The sequence below is a fragment of the Phocoena sinus genome, chromosome 12 (genome assembly GCF_008692025.1).
Source record: "Phocoena sinus isolate mPhoSin1 chromosome 12, mPhoSin1.pri, whole genome shotgun sequence".
Taxonomy (NCBI): Eukaryota; Metazoa; Chordata; class Mammalia; order Artiodactyla; family Phocoenidae; genus Phocoena; species Phocoena sinus.
The window spans coordinates 49,983,831-50,006,171 of NC_045774.1; the positions used below are offsets into that span (position 1 = coordinate 49,983,831).

Here is a 22,341-nt window from a genome sequence, read left to right on the forward strand (position 1 = left end):
GAAATAAAAGAAACTGACATCCATTAAATATGACACAAATGTCCATTAAATGTTTCCAGATTTCCAATATCCCCAAAGTTTCACAGTTGGTATTTAATAGTGTAACAGATCTAGGGGACAATTTAATGTCATTGCCTTTTATCTCATTATTTCCCCCAGGCAACCTAAATTGGGTATTCTAAAGCCAGTAGCCTACTCCATTCAGGGTCAGTTCTAGCCAGCTCTGTAGACATGACTGGGCTTCTCCAGAACCAATTAGCATCTGTGAAATCGTGGGTCTCTTTTGTCCCTGTTAAACCATATTCTGTTTCACAGAAGGGCTTGCATCTGGTTTAACTAGTGATTACTTCTTCCATCCAAGGGTCCTTTTTCACAAAGTCTTCTCCTGTAAATTGCTTAAGTAGGCAATTTGTTTTTCACTTAAAACTGCCTTGTCTAGCCATCAAAAGACAAATACCATATAATTCTACTTATATGAGATACTTAAAAGTAGTCAAAATCATAAAGACAGACAGTATAATGGTGGTTGCCAAGGGTTGGGAGGAGGAGAGAATGGGGACTTATTGTTTAATGAGTATAGAGTTTTTGGTTTTACAAGATGAAAACAGTTATGAGGATGGATGGTGGTGTTGGTTACACACCACGTGAATGTATTTAACACCACTGAACTGTACACTTAAAGATGGTTAAGGTGGTAAATTTTATGTTATGTGTATTTTACCAAAATAAAAAAGAGAAAGGAAAATATACTACCCTGTCTAACATAAATCCATTACTTTTGGAATTTTTTTTTACTTTATCCAGAGTTCCCTGTGGTAGGCTGATGGTGGCTGCCAAAGGTGTGTCCACATCCTAATTCCTGGAACCCGTAGATGTTACCTTATTTGGAAAAAAGGTCTTTGCAGATGTAACTAAATTAAGAATCTTCTTTTAAAATATTTATTTATTTAGCTGTGCAGGGTCTTAGTTGCAGCACGTGGGATCTTCATTGTAACATGCAGGCTTTTTAGTTGCAGCATGTGGGATCCTTTAGTTGCGGCATCCAGGCTCTTAATTGCGGCACGTGGGATCTAGTTCCCTGACCAGGGATCGAACCTGGGCCCCCTGCATTGGGAGTGCAGAGTCTTAACCACTGGACCCACCAGGGAAGTCCCTAAATTAAGAATTTTTTGTTTTGTTTTGTTTTAATGAGGCTTTGAAAGCCCTAAGGGATCTTCCTTTTTTTTCTTTTAGTATTTATTTATTTGTTTGTTTGTTTGGCTGCATAGGGTCTTAGTTGTGACATGTGGGATCTTTGTTGCAGTGCACAGGCTCTTTGTTGTGGCACACAGGCTTCTCGCTAGTTGTGGCGCATGGGCCTCTAGAGGCACAGGCTCAGTAGTTGCGGCGCATGGGCTTAGTGCCCTGCAGCACGTGGGATATTAGTTCCTCAACCAGAGATGGAACCCACGTCCGCTGTATTAGAAGGTGGATTCTTAACTACTGGACCACCAGGGAAGTTCCTAAGAATCTTGGTATGGGAGATTATGTGGGATTATCCAGGTGGGCTGTAAATGCCATCATAAATGTCCTTATAAGAGAGAGCCAGAGGGAGATTAGACTCTCACACAGAGGAGAAGGCAATTTGAAGATGGAAGCAGACATTGGGTGATGCAGACTCCAGCCAAGAGATGACAGTACCCAGGAGAAGGTCAAAGAGGCAAAAAGGATTCTCCTCCAGAACCTCCGGAGGTAGCAGAGCCTTGCCAACACCTTGATTTCTGACTTCTGGCCTCCAGAACTCGTGAGCGAATACATTTCTGTTGTTTTAAGCCACCAAGTTTGTGATAATTTGTTTTTGGCAGCTACAGGAAACTAACACATACCCAAAGCAGGCTTTGTATATCTCCTGCTTGGGAACACATCTTTTCCTTTGAAGTTTGGCTTCTGTCTTGGGCCACAAGATAATCATTATCTCTGTCAAATAAGATGACTGAAGTCTCATTTCAATCCTTTCGGCACTCTAGCCTTAGAATGGAATGACACATGTATTGCTTAGAATCGACACTTTAAAGGGCAGTAACCTTTGCATTCCGAGGCTGCTTAATCACTTTTCTCATTCCCAATTTGCTTTCTTTATGTACTGGTTAGGTATAGGCCAATTACATGCAAGAACATGAGCTTAGAGTAACCATTGGCTCAAATCACAGTGCTTCATTCCAAGCACTTCATGGACATGTAATAGAGTCAGCTAGTAATAAACATCGGGAAATTCATCCATTCCTTCAACAAGTATTTACTGAAGTACTTCTAAGTGCCATGCAAAGCAACGGACACTAGGTAGTACAGACTCAGCAGTGACCAAGACAGTCAAGAGCCCTACCCTCAAGGAGCCATCATTCTATGGGGTGAAGATCAAGAATGAACAAGTAAATAACTAGGATAATTTCTGATTGTGTTAAGTGCCATGAAGAAAAATCTATGAAGACACTAAACGAGTACCTGGGATATAGTAGGAACTCAGTAAGTGGTTTGTTCAATGAATGAGCAAGGTAGAGACCCCGGGGGTGGTTTGGAAGAGGCAACACTAAACGTTATGGTCAAGGAAGAGTGTCATCTGTGATGATATTTGAGGCAAGACAAAAGCGCTGAAAGGATCTGGGCAAAGATCCCTCCACTGCCAAGTCTCTGAGGTGGGCACCAGCTTCACATGGTCAAGGAAGAAATTGAATGTGGTTGGAGCATGGTGAGCAAGAGGGACGTGGGAGGTGAAATTGGAGAGCAAAGCAGAGACCAGAGGCTTATGGAGATGGGAGTTTTCTCTAAGTGTAAGTGGTCAATCTGATCTTACTAATATTTAAAAAATTTCACATTGGCTGCTATATGACAAGTTATAGAGTTATCCTGCACCTCAAGTTTCTTCATTTGTAAAACAGGGCTAGGAAGATTTACCTAGCAGAGTTTTTATATGGATAAGAACATTTCTTTAAAGCACCCAGCAGAGAGTCGGCCTCATAGTTCATGCTTAACATCATCATTACCAGACTAGAACTTAGAGATGTTTTCCTCGTCTGCCTTATGTTCTGAAAAGACCAGAGCTCAGGATTCCTAATTCAAATTAAGTGAAACTGAATCTTAGCACTCTCAAAATCAATAGTTACATTCCCTCCCCGAATATCAGAAGGAAAGGAACCAGCATTTGGGGCTTAAACCAATCAGGATAAATTCCTGGAGCTGGAGAGAGGGTCCCACTCCCTCAGCCATGTGGGGAAGGGTAAACACTGGAACAAAAGCACATGTCTGTCAGGAAGGAAGAAGAGGAACACAGAGGCTGGGTGAATTACCACCAGTGTCTGTCACAGGGTGTGTGGTATAAAGTCTCTCCATCTCTCCCTTGCTAAATCTTCACTAAATTCCACATTGCTCTCCAATGCTTGTTTTCAAGTAGACTATTGGGAAATGTATCAGTTTCCTAGGATAGCTTTAACAAGCTACCATAAACTTGGTGGCTTAAAACAACAGAAATTTACTCTCTCACAGTTCTGGAGGCTAGAAGTCTAAAATCAAGGTGTTGGCAGAGCCATGCTCCCTCTGAAATGTCCAGGAAAGAATCCTTCCTTGCTTCTTCCTAGCTTGTGGTTACTCCAGCAGTCCTTGGTGTTCCTTGGTTTGTAGCTGTATCACTCCAGTCTCTGCCTTCATCTTCACATGGCCTTTTCTCTCTCTCTCTCTCTCTCTCTGTGTGTGTCTGTTTCTGTGTGTCTTCTCCTCTTACAAGGGAGCACCAGTCATTGGATTTAGGGCCCACCCTAAATCTGGGATGATTTCATCTCAAGATCCTTAACTAATTACTTCTGCAAAGACCCTGTATCCAATTCATGTCACATTCACAGGTACCAGGGGTCAGGATGTGAACATATCTTTGGGGGAGGGCACAATTGAATCCATCACAAGGAGTGTAATTCAAGGAAAAGGAGCAGGGGACAGCAGACACCTAGGGTATATAAGAGAGCAGCGCTCATAATGACAACTGCACGGATAGTGTGTCCCTAAGACCAGGTGGTTCCTTAATGGCCCATCTAAAAACCAATGCCATGGTCTGATCAAGTTTTCTCCAGTCAAATGCATCTCTCTCAAAATAAAGCCTGACCTCACCATGTTGAGTCGTCAGGACCAGGCTGGGCAGCTGGAGTGAGCAACCACTGAACATTTGCAAGTCGCTTCCTGCCACCCCATTATCCAGAAACCTGACCAGATTTAAGTAGCAAACAATTCAGAGTTTAAATTCTGGAGCACGGATGTTCAGTGTTGTTGATTAAGCGTTGATCATGTGCTTCCACTATCAAGTAACTAAGTGGTAGGGTTGACTTTTTTTTTTTTTTTTTTTTTTTTTTTTTTTTTTGCGGTACGCGGGCCTCTCACCGCTGTGGCCTCTCCTGCTGCGGAGCACAGGCTCCAGACGCGCAGGCAGCGGCCATGGCCCACGGGCCCAGCCGCTCCACTGCACGTGGGATTCTCCCGGACCGGGGCACGAACCCGTGTCCCCCGCACCGGCAGGCGGACTCTCAACCACTGCGCCACCAGGGAAGCCCAGGGTTGACTTTTTAAATTAAGAAGCATAGCTGCTGACCTTGCTTAAGAGGAAGACTATTCCATCTGTATCCATTGTGACTGCATTTGTCTACAAGTAACAGAAATGCCAAACACTGTATTAAATAAGGGACATGTCTCATCCCTGAGTCCAGGGTATTTTTTGTTTTTTTGTTTTTGTTTTTTTGGCTGCGTTGGGTCTTTTTTGCTGCACACGGGCTTTCTCTAGTTGCAGCGAGCAGGGGCTACTCTTGTTTGCAGTGCGTGGGCTTCTCATTGCTGTGGCTTCTCTTGTTGCGGAGCCCAGGCTCTAGGCACACGGGCTTCAGTAGTTGTGGCACGTGGGCTCAGTAGCTGTAGCTTGCGGGCCCTAGAGCACAGGGTCAGTAGTTGTGGCACACGGGCCTTAGTTGCTCCACGGCATGTGGGATCTTCCCGGACCAGGGCTCCAACCCTTGTCCCCTGCATTGGCAGGTGGATTCTTAAACACTGCGCCACCAGAGAAGTCCCCAGGGTTGGTTTGATAGTGTAAAGATGTCATCAAACATCTTCTGTCCCTCCTGTCTTCCATACCACAGTCTTTGGCTCAAAATGTTTTTCTTCTGTTATTGTTTCAGATTCCTTTCTCAGGATCACGTTTTATTATTTTTTTAGTTAGATAGTTATTGCTTTTCAACCACATTAATCTTCTTCTTGATAATTTTCACCTCATTGTCCTTTTTCTCTGTATTTTTTGGAGAGTTGTTATCCTCCACATCACTGACTTATTTTCTGCTCCTTATTGCCTCTCTCCTGATGTGTATTTCAATTCTGCTATTGCATTTTAGATTTTCTGCATTTGTGTCTTATTTCAACTAGCTTTCTTGTATTTCTGCCTTTATCTTAGATGGTCTTCCTTTTGCCTCATGGCTCCTATTTCACAGACCTTCTGTTGTCCTCCTGTGCTTTTTGAGTGTACGACAGTACTATCTTCTAAAATTTAGTTTATTTTTCTTATATGAGAAATCTTCAGAAGCAAGCTTTTCATCTGAATCTGTGAATCAATACCTCTCTTTCCCTCATTATAGCATATTTTCATAGGCCTTGTTGTGTCTGTTTTTGTTTTGTTGCTGTGTTTGACTTCTCCTGAATGGAGCAGGTAGAGTAGGGTAACAACAGGAAGGGTAGGTAGAGTATTTATAAGCACCACCCCCCTCCCCCCAACAAACGCACAACACGCATATATCCTTTTCACCTTAAACTTCCTGCCAGGCACTCTCAGAATAGACCCTGAAGGTCAGCTCAATGTGCATCAACCTGATTCAACTTATGATATTTAGTATCATCTTCTATGGCTTTTCTAGACTGAAGCTGGATCTTCTTCATCCCCAACTATTGCATTCTCTGATTAAGCCAGAGAAGCTAAGACAGTTTAGAATTTTCTGTATATTCTTGGTGTTCTTCTTCTCTTTGTCAGGGTTATGCTTTTCTTTAGGTAATTGAACACCTTGCAATTAAATATGCTGCCACCAGGCCAGCCCTAGTCTTGTCCCCTTCTACTCCCTGTTCTCCTGAGTATTAAACGTTACAGATTCTGTAGAAAGAGGACCCAACTATTACTTTAGCTAACTTAAAAGACAGCTTCCACAGTATTACAGAATGGCTATAACAGCTTCCACAGTATTACAGAATGGCTACATATATATTTAAAAAATGTGTGTGTGTGTGTGTGTGTGTGTGTGTGGTCTACACAAAACTTGTGTCTCAGAACTAGGAGAGACTATGGGCTGAGAAGAAAGATTATTAGTCCTTCCTTCCCTGAAACTAGCTATGCTAGATCTGTATGTGGATCATGTCTTATATCATCCAGGAAAGCAGTTGTTGATCTACATCTCCAACAGTGGTATTAGTTGAGACGCTCCTCAGTTTCACCACACCAACACCCACAGCTGAGACTTTGGCATATCATCGCCCTTTATTGCCACTTTATGATCCTTTGGTATATCTTTACGGGTATCTCAAGAAATTAAAAGAACTATCAGACACTGCTAGTTTGATGCCATGTGAACAGGAGTTTGAATGATATTTAACAACAGTCATCAGTCAAAATTGTATGTACCAATTGTTATTCTGGTCAACGTCCTTTTGTGTATTTAAGAATATTCTTCATTTCCTGCCTTATACTATTATGTATTTTTATGCCTTGCTGAAACCAAGCAGTGTGCTCGTGTGCCCGCGGCACAGGAAGCCAAACTCAGACAGCGGTGTTTGCATGTTTGCAGCAAAGTAAGGGCTTATTGCAGGGCGCCAAGCAAGGGAGTGGGAGATGAATCTCAGATCTACTCCAACTTGGTCTTTGAGTTGGGGGCTTTTAAAGGGGAAGAACAAAGAAGCTGTAGTTAATCGTCATCTTGTGACATTTCTTAATTGTAGTTTCAGGGGTCAGGATGCCTACTGTTTATGAGTCTCTGCTGTGGGGGTGCATGATCAGGGGTCTTGCCCTGGAGAAACAACCTGAGTTTGTACATTAATGATGTTATCTGACTCTGGTTGATTAGTGTTCAGTTAGCACAGGATTGAGGTCAGAGGGGACAAGAAAAGGAATAAAGTTTTGAATAGGAAGGTTAACCATAAACTAGGCAGGGGAACTCGGTTTTAGGGGGACTCAGTTTCAATACTTTACCTAACAAGAACCATATTATCAATTAGATATAGTATACACAATTTAAACTATGTTTTGAAATTTTCTTTGTGCTAAGAACTTCATAAAGGAATAATGTTTTAAAATTCAAACACTATTAGATTGGTTTTTTTAAAGTGTCTGAGCCTACCGAGGATACTACAGTTGGAACAGAAATTCCAAAAGGATCCAAAGAGGGACTAGAAACTAAAGAATTATCTGAAACAGGTTAGATTATCAAATAAAAGTAGTTAGTGCATAAAAGTGCTTTTCATATTCTCTTACAATTTTAGGCATAGTACCAACTTCCTACTTGTTTCTTTCTATGTCAGTCGTATGCCAGTTGATGTGTGTTATATTTATTTATCTAACTTATTATATTAAAAGTGTATCTAGCCAACTTATAACAGTTTTTCATCAAATTTTATGTTATACATTTTATTAACAGTTAAAGTTGCCATATGAAATTGATATTAATTATCCAAATAATTTGGATTTTATTTATAAGTAATAATTCATCTACAGCCAATACAAGGAACAAAGTATAATTGAAATATGAATTTATAAATGTATATTATTGCTTAGAACACTAAGTTTATTTCTTTCAAATTTTTAAAATATTTATTTAATTTAATTTATTTTTGGCTGCGTTGGGTCTTCATTGCTGCGCATGGGCTTTCTCTAGTTGCGGTGAGCAGGGCCTACTCTTTGTTGTGGTGAGCAGGCTTCTCACTGCGTTGGCTTCTCTCATTGCAGAGCACGGGCTCTAGGCACGCGGGTTTCAGTAGTTGTGGCATGAGGGCTCAGTAGTTGTGGCTCATGGCCTCTAGAGCGCAGGCTCAGTAGTTGTGGTGCACGGGCTTAGTTGCTCCACAGCATGTGGGATCTTCCCGGACCAGGGCTCGAACCCATGTCCCCTGCGTTGGCAGGCAGGTTCTTAACCTCTGCGCCACCAGGGAAGCCCCAAATGTTTTTAAAGTATTATAAAGTATAAGTTATTTTGGCAATATGACTAAAGATATAATGCCTGAAGGCTCTTTTTTCTTTCCTTTAACTTTTACTCAAAAGTTGTACTACCTGAGTTTCCAGAAGACGCTTATCCTGATGTTCCTGAAATGGAGCCAATTAAAGAGAGTGTCAGATCTTTCTACTCTGCCTGGAGGCAGATGGAAACAGCAATCAGTGACTCTTTTACTCAAGTTTTAAACTTGGAGATTGCTGACAAAACTCCAGAGGAACTACTTCAAAAAGTCATTGAGACCATGGAAAGTAAGGGCCGTCTGTAATCATAACATTTATTGTCATGAGCAGGTAATATTATTAAAAGTACTGTGAAAGTTTAAAGCCTGTGGTTTGTGAAGCAAAACAGTCAGTATAACCAGGGATGATATTTAAAATATTTAACAACTGTCATAGTGCAGGCACCCACCAATCAGAACAGCCATGAGGCACAAACAGCACTGGCCAAACTGGCCAGTTGTCACTTAAAGAATTTGTGAAGGCCTGTCTGCATACACATTTAAGCTAAGAGACCAGTCCCTATAATTAATTTTCCTAATCTTTGGCTACTGTAATATGCTAATAGGCTTTTATCCTAAAAATATCTTCCCAACTATTTATTCTTTTTTCTACAGAACCTTTCCACTATGCTGGCTGGGAGTTAACTATGGACGATTATGATGAAGAAACAGAAGACTATCAGGCTGAGGCCGAAGGCGATGAGGAGCTAGAAGTGGAGGAGGAGGAAGAGGTAGGAGTCTTGGTTCCTGCCCCTCACCGTGGTCACATCACTGAAAGCGCACATATCCAGAGTGGTAACGGGCACTTTTAGACTCCAAGAAAACAAGCAGGGATCTTCAATTTTATAAACATTTTCAACACATTTTGCCTCCACCCAGCTTCATTTGACCTCTGAAATGCCAAGGCTACTTAGACAGTATATTATGCCCATGAAAAAAGAATTTTTAAATTTTTTCCCCTGGAAACGTCTATAGGTATTAGAGACAGAAATATTTTATAAACTTAACAAAAGTGGATGTCCATTGACAGGGGAATGGATAAAGAAGATGTGGTACATATATACAATGGAATATTACTCAGCCATAAAAAGGAATGGAATTGGGTCATTTGTAGAGACGTGGATGGGCCTAGAGTCTGTCATACAGAGTGAAGTTAAGTCAGAAAGAGAAAAGCAAGTATCATATAATAATGCATATATGTGAAATCTAGAAAAGTGGTACAGATGATCTTATTTGCAAAGCACAAATGGAGACACAGACTTACAGAGCAAATGTATGGATACCAAGGGGGAAAGGGCTGGGGTCGGAGGAATTGGGAGGCTGGGATTGACACACATACATTCCTGATACTATGTATAAAATAGACAACTGATGGGAACATACTGTATAGCACAGGGAACTCTACCTAATGCACTGTGGTAACCTAGAAGGGAGGGGATATCTGTATGTATACGGCTGATTCATTTTGTTGTGCAGTGGAGGCTAACACAACATTGTAAAGCAACTATACTCCAATAAAAATTAATAACAAAAAAGATTTAACAGACGTGGGTGTTTTATACAAAGCACAGCAGTGGCATCTTTGAGGGGCTACGGGCATGATAACAATGAGTGGTTTGCTCAATGGGAACAGCTCATTTTAGGCCCCAATCTTCTCCCTTGGCACCACAATTTTGGTCACTGTTCTCAACTGATAGCCTCCCAGTTCGGGCATCTATCAATAATAAAATAGGAGGTGATTCTTTTAATTCCGGTCTTTATCAATAAAATGGGTAGATAAACACTCAGTTGTAATTAACTTACTGTTGCTTAACTTAAACCCAAATATGTATGTGTCAAACAACAAATGTTACACAATATGATTCTGCTAACAGCTTTCGGTACTTTATCCTAAGGAACTGCTGAGACCTTCAGTCAGGGTGGCTAAAGGATGTGGGTTTTGTCCCAATAATATTCAGATTCTCTTCTCTCAGTCATCCTTCTTCTGCCGTTCTTCTTCTGTGCCCTCCTCTGGTCTGCAAGAACACAGTGTCTTTCTTGTATCTGCAGACAGTTCTCAAGCTGTCTGTAATATTCAAAACTTAAATTGTTAAGTATGGTCTTCATTGATAATATAGTGTCTTTTCCTCACTTCCATTCTTCCTAATTTACTGTAACACAGATCAGTTTTACCTGCAGGATTAGTTTCCAAAGGCTTCCATAACAAAGCACCACAGAGACTTCCCTGGCGGTCCAGTGGTTAAGACCCCATGCTTCCCCTACAGAGGGCATGGGTTCGATTATTCCTGGTTGGGGAACTAAGATCCCACATGCTGCATGGCAAGGCCAAAAAAAAAAAAAAAAAAGCACCACAAACTCGAAGACTTAAAACAACAGAAATTTATCCTCTCACGCTTTTTGAGACCAGAACTCTGAAATCAAGGTGTTGGTAGGTAGGACCATGCTCCCTCCGAAGGCTCCCGGGAGAACCCTTCCTTGCCTGTTCCAGCTTCTGGTGGCTCCAGATAATCCTTGACTTGTGGCTGCCTCTGTGTTGGCTTCAGCCTCTGCCTCAGTCTGCACTTGGCCTCTCTTCCGTGTCTTCTCTTATAAGGACACTTGTCACTGGATTTAGGGACCACCTGGGTAATGAACAGTGATATGTCATCTTGAGATCCTTAATTACATCTGCGAAGATGCTTTTTCCAATTAAGGCAGACATGGCTGCCAGGAATTCTGGGAGAACATCCTTAGAAATTTTGATCTAGGAAGAAAGACAACACTCTGTCTTTACATCCACCTGGAAAAATCACAACAAGAAAGAATTTCACTTCTCCCAGCTCAGTCAGTTGCCCCTATTAATCATAATAACTAGAGGACTTTGTATATGATTGAGCCAACCTCAGTCACATGCACTCAGTGGCTATAAGGTGAGGAGTCACTCTGATTTGTCTGGTCCATTTGAGAACCTTGGAATGTGGAAGAAGTGGTTCTCCATGAGAAGAAGGGAGAAGGGTCATGTTACTTGAAAAGGGAAAGAAAGGTGCTATACAGACAAAAGCAAAAAAATGTTACACTAACTCATGATAAAAATTCTGGGAAGATATGTGCTCAAATGTTAACAGTCATTCCAGGAAAGACAGAGTAAAGGGATTGGATTTACCCTCCTGCCTGAAACAACTGAAAAATAGGATAAATACATGAAACGGTTTTCAAGACATCGACATGAGACAGTGAAGCACAGTGGATCCCAGAGAGGTGGGAAATAAATGAATGTGCATCCTACGATTCCCCATCTTCCTGTCTGTAAGGCTGTGGTACCTGTCCAGGCTGTGGTACAGGGAGGAGGGACCCAGACAGAGCCAGGGAGACTCGTGATTGGAGGATTGGAGGATATGAAGCAGAGAACCCCTGGAGACCAAAGCAGCTAGAAGCGAAGGGACCAGAGATGAGAGAACTGTATACAGAGAGAGCTCTGGACACCTGCAGAGCAGCCCCTTCAAGTATTCAACAGAGCACTGATCAGCTTCGCATGTAAGGAAACTACTCAGGGCCCTGGGAAGTACCAAAGATTAGTGGGACCAGTACTTGGATCTCACACAAAGCCAGAAATAATGCCTGTTCCCACCAACTAGACTGGAAAAACCTCATAATTCACAGGGCATTGGGTAGTATACTAAAAAGAGTCTAGTCTTAGGAAGGGGGAATAATTAGACCTGGAATAGCACACACAGAAAAATAAATTAAAGATCTACTGATACAGACACCAACCTGGATGCATCTCAAACAATTATGCTAAGAGAAAAAGCCAGACCAAAAAAGAATACGTACTATGTGATTCCACCTACATAAAAGTTCTAGAAAATGCAGGCTAATTATAGTGATAGAAAAGAGAGCGGTTGTTGTCTGGGGGATGGGGCAGATAGGAGGCAAATAGAGGCAGGAGGGACGGATTACAAAGAGGCAGGGAGCAAACTATGCAGTTGACAAATCTGTTTTATTATCTTGACTGTGGTGATGGTTTCATGGATCAAACATATGTCAAAACTTATCAAATTATAAACTAAGTATGTAAGTGTTTTAATGTCAGTTATACCTCAGTCAAGCTGTTGATGTGTTAATGGTGGTTATCTCTGAGTGATGGCTCACAAGTAATAATATAGATAAATACTTATCTATATTGTCTGATTTTTAAACATTCGAGATGCAGTGTTTTTACAATAGGAAAGATCAACAGCAAAGATATTTCGCTTTTTGCCGACACAAATAGAAAAAAGAAACAACTAGTTCTAATGTTGCTTCAGAGATCAGAAATTGCATCAAGGTGTGTCCAGGTGTTTGTTTTGCCTTATCAGTTCTGCCTGCACTTGGCTTGTGTTTAAATCTGAGGTTATTTCTTTCTCTACTTGTGGCAAATTAATTCCTGCCTCTCCTCCATCTCTTCCATTTTTTCCTTCCACAATACCTAATACCAGTTAGGTCTCTTGGATCTATCCTCCAAATATTTTATCTTTTCCCTCAAATTTTCCATCTCTTACTTTTTTGTTCTTTACATTTGTAGAGTTTGTTCAAACATGTGTAGACTCAGCCTTCTAATTTAAGACATTCATTGGGGTCTCTAGAGTGGAGTATTAGTTTCCTATTCCTGCTGTACCAAATTGCTACGAAGTTGATGGCTTAAAATACCCAAATTATTGTACAGTTCTCACAGTCAGTATTTTGAAATGAATTTTAGAGGGCTAAAATCAGTGTTGGCTATGTTCCTTCCTCTAGAGGAGAAGCCTTTCCCTATCTTTCCCAGTTTCTGGAGGTCATCTGCATTCTTTGATTCATGGCCTCTTCCCTATCTTCAAAACTCATCACTTCAACCTCTACTGTCCATCATCTCATCTCCTTCTGCCTTTGACCTTCTTGCATCCTTCTTATAAAGACCCTGTGATTACGTTGGACCCACCTGCATGGTCCTCCCATCTCAATAGCCTTAACTTAATCACGCACATACAATAACATAGTCACAGGTTCTGGGGATCTTTGGGGGCCAGATTCCACCACAAGTGCTCACTCTCTTCCTCAGCTCATTTACATATTTTATTGGTGCTCATGAATTCTTTCTAGTGTTTACATGAATCTCTGTAAATGTCTCCATCATTTTTCTACTCTGAGATTGGGTTTCTTCCCTGCCTGTGTTGTAGAGTTTTGTGGTCTGTTTGATCTGACTAATCTCGCAGTGTGTGCCAGGCTTCCTGAGAAGGATGGTTGTTTTGTTTCTTTGTTTCTTTTTTTTTTCTTTTTTTTGGCTCAGTGGAGTTCAGGACTGTTGCTGGAGTGCTTTAGGTGACAACATTCTCAAAAATTATGAAAGGCAAAGTGACTTTTCTCCCCATCGGTCAGGAGCATAGCAGCAGATAGGTCACCTATTTTGTTGCTGAGGCCTGAGACAAGCTCAGCTACCTGGATTCCTCATACTTACCCAGAAGCAGGGTCAGGGAGGACTCCTCCCGCCCATACAGCTCCTTCTTGGTCTCTTGCAGGCCACAGAGACCACAGACACTCCTGGGTGGTAGTTGTTGATGCTAACATTCCCCCAGGAAATCCAGATTTCTACAGGCAAAATTGCTCCAAAGACTTGGCATCTTAATGCTCTTGTTCCTCTGTTGTTTGTCTCCAGGTACTCGTCCCCCTCATAGCGGTAAAGAGTGTTGTACAGTTGTCTCCCCTCATGTCCATGGTTACCAGCCACCTGCCCCAGCAGCTATTTACCACTGAGGAGGTGGCAGAGAAGGGAAGAGAGAGTCTGTAGATCACCATCTTCCCAGAATCCCTTGCTCCAAAAAGACTCCCCAACCTTGTCACCCACCACTCATCTACCTCACACTTTTTTAAACTGAAATTCAAATATAACTGGGGAGCCTTCATTTTCATTTGCTAAATCTGGCAACCTTACTTTAGGTGCATTTATTGAAAAACAAGAAAGACTGGAGAAATTAAGCATCCAACTCAAGAACCTAGGAAAAAGCATAACAAAATAAACCAAAAGAAAGTAGAAAGGAGATTAAAGGCAAAAGTTAATGAAATAGGAAAATAAAACCAGTAGGCCTAACTTCAAAAACAATGAAGAGTTGGTTCACTGACAAGAGCAATAAAATAGACAAACTTCTGGCAAGTAGAATGAGGTAAAAAGAAGGAGCAGTAGATAACATTTGAGATAGAAAGGGGTATATAATCAGATTTTAAAAGATGGTTGTTTTAAATTACAACTTTAATAAATGTTTAAGTCAAAATGAAAAGCATTTTCAAAATACGAATTATTAAAATTTGCTTAGGGTGAAAGATAAAAGCTGAACAAACAAAAAAATTGTAGGGAGTTATAGGACAGTTCTTGTTGATTAGGTAAGTCCTATGTTATTTAAATCTTCCACATCATAGAAAAACATCAGTACTTTCCAGCTCATTTTGAACCTTGCATAACCCTGACACAAAAATTGAACAAGAATGACACAAGAAAAGTAGAGATTAGTCTTATTTTTGCTCCTTTACAGGAAGTTGTTTATTATATCTTGCTTGGGGGGAGGAAGAGGTGTGTTGTAGAATAATCATGTAAAGTATTATTTCATTGGTATTTTTAGAAATAATGTATTTGTGTCTATTTTTGTATATAGATGTGTAGGATAAACTTAGAAAAAGAGGTCTGGAAGGATACACATAAAACTACTGAGTGTCAATATAGTATTGTAAGGAAGAAGGTGAGAGGAAATGTTCAGTTTATGCATTGTGATAAGTTTTGAATGTTTTTACAGCAAGCGTGTATTGTACAACACACAAAATTATTTTTTAAATGTACTTTGCTTTAAATAAATTGCAAGAGTCCTTAAGGGGCTTTACACACAGTTTCTTCATCTATCACAAATAAAATATATTACACATTTCCAATGGAACAAAATAAAATAGTTCCAAATTATTTGATATATAGCCACTGAGTAGGAAACAAAGCAAATCCTGAGGCATCTCCCATTTCATTTTCAATGGGTAAGAAGTTGCGGCCCTGACTCAGCTTTTACTTCTTGGAAATAATTTTATTTTAGAAACTGACCTCACAGTGACCCTGCACCAGCACATAATAGGTGTTTTTATTACACATTTGTCTGTAGAGGGCTGGGGATGCCTTCATTCTCAGTGCTGCTTCATTTTCTTTATAAAATAAAGACGCTTGGGATGTGAACTCAGAGGGATATGAGAACCTGATTTTTTTGATTAATTTAAATAGTATAAGAACTGATCTTTTGTGGATTGTTTTAAATGGATATTATTATGGATTAAATACTATTCAAGTTGCATTTTTTATAATTCCCTCTTTAGTATTACATGAATAATACATTAATAGTGTTCTCCAAACTTTGAATAATATTTCTAGAATGAAGATAGAATTAAAGAGAAGAGAAGGCATTTGGGAGATACAAAGCACTTTTGTCCAGTGGCTCTCAAAGAAAACTTCGTCCTACAACCAGGCAGCACAGAAGAAGCAGCTAAATATCGAGAAAAGATCTATTACTTTTCAAGTCCTGAGGCTAAAGAAAAGTTTTTGGAGCAACCTGAAGAGTACGTGGCTCATGATGAACCATTAAAGGTGAAAACAATATTCGCCTCCTGACAATCGCTCCTGCGTACATTTTTAGGGACTTATTACCAACCTCCACCATTTTACTCAGTAGTGAAGTCCCCAATCTAATATAATGGTATGGAAATATCTAGGTTCCAAGAACAACTTTTTGGAGTATAACATAATCTAATTATCTATTTGGATTTCTTCAGTAATGCCTGTGTCAGACCAACACATGGTATCTTTTTACCTGAAGTAGAAAGTCACAGCTGAATTTACTGTGTGTAAATGTATTGGATTTATTTTATTGCCTAATCATTTTGACATACCATTTTAACATCTAATTTCTTGTTAGACATTTTTTCACAGTAATTTTTATAGTGTGAGTTTGCCATTGTGGATATGAAATAGTACTTAGGAAATCTTTGGGCATATGATCCTTCGTTTCTCTTAATTATTTTATTAGTATAATTCCTTAGAATGGGACTACAAGATCAAGATATATAAATCACAATATACTGTCATAACTTTCAGTAACGTTAATGCCTTGTTAAACAGAACTTATAAAACACAATTTAAACTCTTCTGGATAATTTGGGCCATTTTCATGGACCTAAATCGTCCCATAGGGATGACTGAAGTATGCCGATGGTTGTGCCCTGGCCCTGCTGGTGATGGGAGTCACTTAGGAATGTGGCCTTTTGTCTTCTTTTGGTGTTTTGTTTTCCTCTTAGTCTGTTTCACTACTTGCGATCTATTGACTTGTTTTACTCGTAACCCTGTGGACAAAAGCCTGAAATCTTAATGGTGAGTCCACACTTTTTCTGCAAATTGTCATGTATCTACATCCCTTCACTTCCTAGCTACTTATCCACTCTGAATTCCACACAGCTCTGTCTGCCAGAGGTTTAGCCTATGGATGAGTGAGGTGTCACTTCAGCAGTTTCATCACTGAGGGATTTAAAATGTGATTCAAAAGTATGGTGTGAGACTGCACCTACATAATTTCATACCACTCTATTTTCACTATTCACCATTTTCTTTTTCATTATTTTTCTCAAGTGATTCATCAACTGACTTAAATCTTATCACATGACCAGTTCTTTTTTTATTGACATACAATATTATATCAGTTTCAGGTGTACAACATAGTGGTTTTACATTTACGTATATTGTGAAATGATCACCAAGTTAAGTCTAGTAACCATCTGTTACCATATAAAGTTATTACAATATTGTTTACTATATTCCCTATGCTGTACAGCCAACCTGGACATATTTATTTTATAGCTGAAAGTTTGTACCTTTTAATCCCCTTCACCTATTTTGCCCATCTCCCTACCCACCTTCCCCTCTGGCAACCACCAGTTTGTTCTGTATGTCTATGAGTCTGTTTCTGTTTTGTTATGTTTGTTTGTTTTGATTTTTAGATTCCACATATAAGTGAAATCATACAGCATTTGTCTGTCTCTGCCTGACTTATTTCACTTAGCATAATACCATCTATGTCCATCAGTGTTGTCACAAATGGCAGGATTTCATTCTTTTTTATGGATGAGTAATATTCCATTATGTGTGCATGTGTGTACCACATCTTTTTTAACCATTCATCTATCGATGGACACTTAGGTTGCTTCCATATCTTGTTTATTGCAAATAAACGCTGCAAAGAAATGCATAGTGGTACATATATATTTTCTAATTAGTGTTTTCATTTCCTTCGTATAAATACCCAGAAGTGGAATTGCTGAATCACAAGAAAGTTCTATTTTTAGTTTTTTGAGGAACCTCCATGCTGTTTTCCATAGTGGCTACACCAATTTACATTCCCACCAACAGTGCACGTCCTTGCCAACACTTGTTTCCTGTCTTTTTGGCAATAGCCATTCTGACAACTGTGAGGTGATATCTCACTGTGGTCTTGATTTGCATTTCCTTGATGATTAGTGATGTTGAGCATCTTTTAATGTCATGCCCAATTCTTTGACTAATGATGGAATCAGTTCCACTGGAAGCACATAAACTGAGAGGGATGAAGGGTGGTCTCCTGGGGGGAATCCAGATGTGGTTAACAGAAGAAGAGTGAATAAATGCTGGGTGGCAAAGTCAACGGATATTTACATCATGTCTTCCTCTTGCTTTTGTGGGTTTTTCAAAGCCTTGTTTTGCTGAAACACATTTTCAACTAACTTTCTTCATATCTGAAAATGTCATCATTTGGTTCTCATATATGTGTAACAATTAGTATGGACATAGAGTTTAGGTTGAAAATCATTCCTTTTTAGAATATTAAAGGTATTGCTTTATTGTGAGGTAGCATCCAGTGTCACTAGGCTGATTTTAATTTCTTTGTAAGTCAGCTTCATTTTTTAAATATTTGAAAGCTTTTAAGAGCTTCTTTTCATTATCTTGTGTTCTTAAAATTGTCCAGAATCTTTTTTATTCATTGCACTGGACACATGGTACATGTTTAATCTGAAGTCATGTGTTTTTCATGCTAGGGAATCTTAGAATTTCACAGTACTACTGAACTTTTTACTTCAGCAGTCACATTTTCAATCTCTAAGATCTCTTTCTTTTCTCTGATATTTCTGTTTTCAGATATTCTTTTGTGGACTTGCTATCTTCTTAAATCTCTTAAATTTCTTTCTTTTTTTTAAATTTCCCTATTCCTCAAGATACCTGACTCGTCTTTCCCCTGTATTTCTCTGGTATACTTGCACCTTTAAACTCTTCTCTGAACCTTTCCTTCACAAGGACAGAAGGTGATGAGACTGTGCTCCTTGCTTCCCACTGCTACTCGAAGTCCGTTACTGCCAGCCCCTTGGAGGCTTATTCCATCCAGATATATCACCATCTCCCACCCCTCCTTGCCGTCACCTACCAATATCATGGTCATTTCCCCACATTCACAAAAGATTTCCCTACTCCTCCATCCCAACTCTCACTGTTGTTCTCGACAATTTGAGCATCAATGGACAATCCATACATCTGGATCTCTGTGGGTTCTCTGGTTTTGGGGCTTCCCTGTCTCCAATACAGAGATTACAGGAGTTAATGAAGGGACCCCTAGTGTTCCAGTATCAATGGGCTTTTTGTCCGGTAGAGAGGTTTTGTTGTTGTTGTTTTTATCGTGCTAAGGAAGTGCCTTTCCATTCTTCCTTAATTAAAACTTTTTTAAAGGAACAAAATTAATTTAATTTTATTAAATGCCTTTTGGCACTTGATATCAAGATTCTCTATGGTTGTTGATGATCCCTGAGGACCATGGTTGATGCAATGAGTCATGTTAATTGGTACCCTAATGCTGAAACATCCTTGAGTTTGTGAAGTGATAATTCAGTCTTAGGGAGGGCAGTTAATAATACGCCTTACGTTTTCTAAATTCTCAAAGCTTCCTTTTCTTCACTCTCCTTCTATCCTACAACCCCCTGACCCACCCCCTGTGGCAGGCTCCTCCATTAAGAATTTGCCTTTTGGGGCCCCATGGCTCTGGCAAAACTGTATGTGGAAGACAGTTGGCAGAAGAATTGGGCATTTTTCATATCCAGTTTGAAGAATTTCTTCAAGAAAAATTAATGCTTAAAACTGAGAAGAAAGTTGGACCTGAATTTGAGGACGAATCTGAGGATGAACAATTTGCAAAACAAGAACTTGAAGAGCTTGCAATTCAGGCCAATGTTACAATTGAGGAAGAAAATACAAAGAAGCTGGTAGGAATACTAATACTCTCCTTGCAGATAACTGTGCTTACTGGTGTTACTTTGGGGGAGAAGAATATAAGCTGATTCACTTTGTTATACAGCAGAAACTAACACACCATTGTAAAGCAATTATACTCCAATAAAGATGTTAAAAAAAAAAGAAACAAACTCTATAAAGTTTCTAAGAAGAAAAAAATAGCCCATAAAAATCATTTAAGAATCATCCTCCCCATATGTTAAATACAGATTTTACTGCTCATCTAGAATATAAAATACTGAGTTTTACATGACTCCAATAAAAAACAGAAAAGCTTTTCCTGACAAGAGTGTTATATAGCATTTATTTGGGACTATGCTATTTGATATGTCTGACCTAGACTGTAAGGTTTTCCATTATTGTGTTCTCCGTTTTCTATTTAATGTCATAAAAAATCTGTCCCAGCACCAGTGGAGATCTCAAAATATTAATTTCTAATGATGCCTCATAAGAAAGTTTGTATATATCTCTTAGGTGTTTTCTATCTGGAGGTATAAAGAGAAAGTTCTTAATTCTAACTCACTTTTTAACCATTTCTGATATAGCTGGACCCTTTTCTTCTCAAATGATTTCCTATAAATGGATGCAGGTACAGATTATACTCCAGATGACTGCCTGCCTGGCCCATCCTTTAATCAGGATCTAGGTTGAATAATTATAAGATAGACGACAAAAATCAGTTAAGCTTTATAGGTGTGTGATATAGACTGAACAAGATTTTAGTAAAAATAATGAGACAGGTATCCTGAGACCATGTATGAAAATCAGTCATGCTAATTGCTAGTAACTCCTCTTAGCAATAGTAATTATCATTTAATATTTAAAACCATATTAAATATTGGTTTAAAGAAAAGAGCTCAGATTTTTAAATGTTTATGAGCAACAGTATAAAAAATGACCTGAGGGACTTCCCTGGTGGTCCAGTGGTTAAGACACCGTGCTCCCAGTGCAGGGGGCCCAGGTGCGATCCCTGGTCAGGGAACTAGATCCTGCATGCGTGCTGCAACTAAGAGTCCTCATGCTGCAACGAAGATCCTGTGTACTGCAACTAAGACCCAGTGCAGCCAAAATAAATAAATACATAAATACTTTTGAAAAAACTGACCTGAGAAAGACAGTTCTTATCCTAATCAACTATGTAACATAGTATTATTTATTAATATACAGTTTAAAATTTTTGTTTTGTTTTCTGATTTTTGTTTGTAGCCTCAGGAAGTACAGCTTACAGAAGAAGAAGAAGCAATCAGATTAAATCTAACAGAAAATGAACCATTGCCTCCCGAAATCCTTGAAGCAATTCTCTCTGAGTGGTGGTTTAAGGAACCGATACGGTATCTTAATTTATATAGGCTTTTATACATTTATTGACTTTTATTTGATTTATTCTTAAAAGTTAAAAACATAATCCAACATAAATTTAAGAATTTTCTCCTTTACTCTCATGTAAACTAGTGATTCCACACATTAAAAACATCTAGGGGATTATTTAGGGACTTCCCTGGTGGCGCAGGAGTTAAGAATCTGCCTGCCAACGCAGGGGACACTGGTCCAGGAGCTCTGGTCCAGGAAGATCCCACAGCCATGGAGCAACTAAGCCCGTGCGCCACAACTATTGAGCCTGTGCTCTAGAGACCACAAACTACAGCTACTGAAGCCTGTGCGCCTAGAGCCTGTGCTCCACAACAAGAGAAGCCACCGCAATGAGAAGCCCGCACACCACAACAAAGAGTAGCCCCTGCTTGCCACAACTGGAGAAAGCTGGCATGCAGCAACGAAGACCCAATGCAGCCAAAAGTAACTAAATAAATTAAAAAAAAACATCTAGAGGATTATTTTAAAAATACTGATGCCAGGGACCCCACCCCAAAATAATTGAATCAAAATCTTTAGAGGTGTGAGGTTGGGGCCTGGGCATTGGAGCTCCCCAGGGGATTATAATGTGTAGTTGTGATTAAGGATCCATATTCTAAACCTGTGTACACTCATGACATACCAGACTCTTTGCCTTGTAGTCTTTTAACAATTAGTTAATTCCACTGTCAACGCAAAGAATAAAGCACAACCTGAGGGTTGTGAGTTTAAATTTTATTCAGGGTCTTACTGAGGACTATAGCCAAGGAGGTAGCTCTGAAGACCTGTTCCAAAGATGTAGGGGAGGAGCCAGTACACATGTATGAATTTCTTGGCTAGGATATACATGTAGTTAAGCATATATCTTGGTAAAAGATTGCTGCTAATCACGAAGAACAGATATCCCAAGTTAATGATTTTAGTGCTTTTCTATGTATGGGAAAATGCAAGAATCTGGGGTCATTGAAATTCTTCCTGAGATATGCATTTAACTATCTAGGGGCCTGTTTATCCAAAGGACAGAGTGCCTCATCCTGTTTATTCATCCTGAATTCTTTTCAGGGTACGCTGTCGGTAGGTGACTGCAGTGGGTTGTGACTTAACCCCTGTATAACTGGTTGATGAGCAACGCTCTTTGTTTTTGTTGCAGTGGTTGTTCACACCGCTAAATAGCTGTCCATAGTCTCATCCCTTTACCAACAGCCAGGAACAAGCCTGACGCCATACAGGACAAACTAAGAATTCCAGGCCACCAGAGTTTAAGGCTTCACCTCGATTTCCTAACCAGAATCTCTTACCTCGGTATCCACCAGAAGAAAGTGAAATGATACTTACAGTACTGATAATAGCAAACACTTGTATGGAACTTACTGTGTGCCAGATACTGTTCTCCTATATTTTATTCATATTAATTTCCTTAATCCATA

At 39.7% G+C, this 22,341-nt stretch overlaps 1 protein-coding gene and 1 non-coding gene across 2 annotated transcripts in view; one reads left to right on the forward strand and one right to left on the reverse strand.

Moving 5' to 3' along the window:
- The window catches only part of AK9 (adenylate kinase 9), a 121,470-nt gene that overhangs the window by 66,981 nt on the left and 32,148 nt on the right, over positions 1-22,341 (forward strand). The window contains exons 22-27 of the mRNA XM_032651866.1: positions 7,367-7,456; positions 8,297-8,497; positions 8,863-8,978; positions 15,638-15,850; positions 19,276-19,536; positions 20,771-20,895. Of these exons, the coding sequence (XP_032507757.1) occupies positions 7,367-7,456; positions 8,297-8,497; positions 8,863-8,978; positions 15,638-15,850; positions 19,276-19,536; positions 20,771-20,895 (1,006 nt within the window). The remainder of the gene's footprint in view (positions 1-7,366; positions 7,457-8,296; positions 8,498-8,862; positions 8,979-15,637; positions 15,851-19,275; positions 19,537-20,770; positions 20,896-22,341) is intronic.
- TRNAG-CCC lies at positions 1,075-1,148 on the reverse strand. Its single transcript has one exon. It is a non-coding gene; the product is annotated as a tRNA-Gly (tRNA).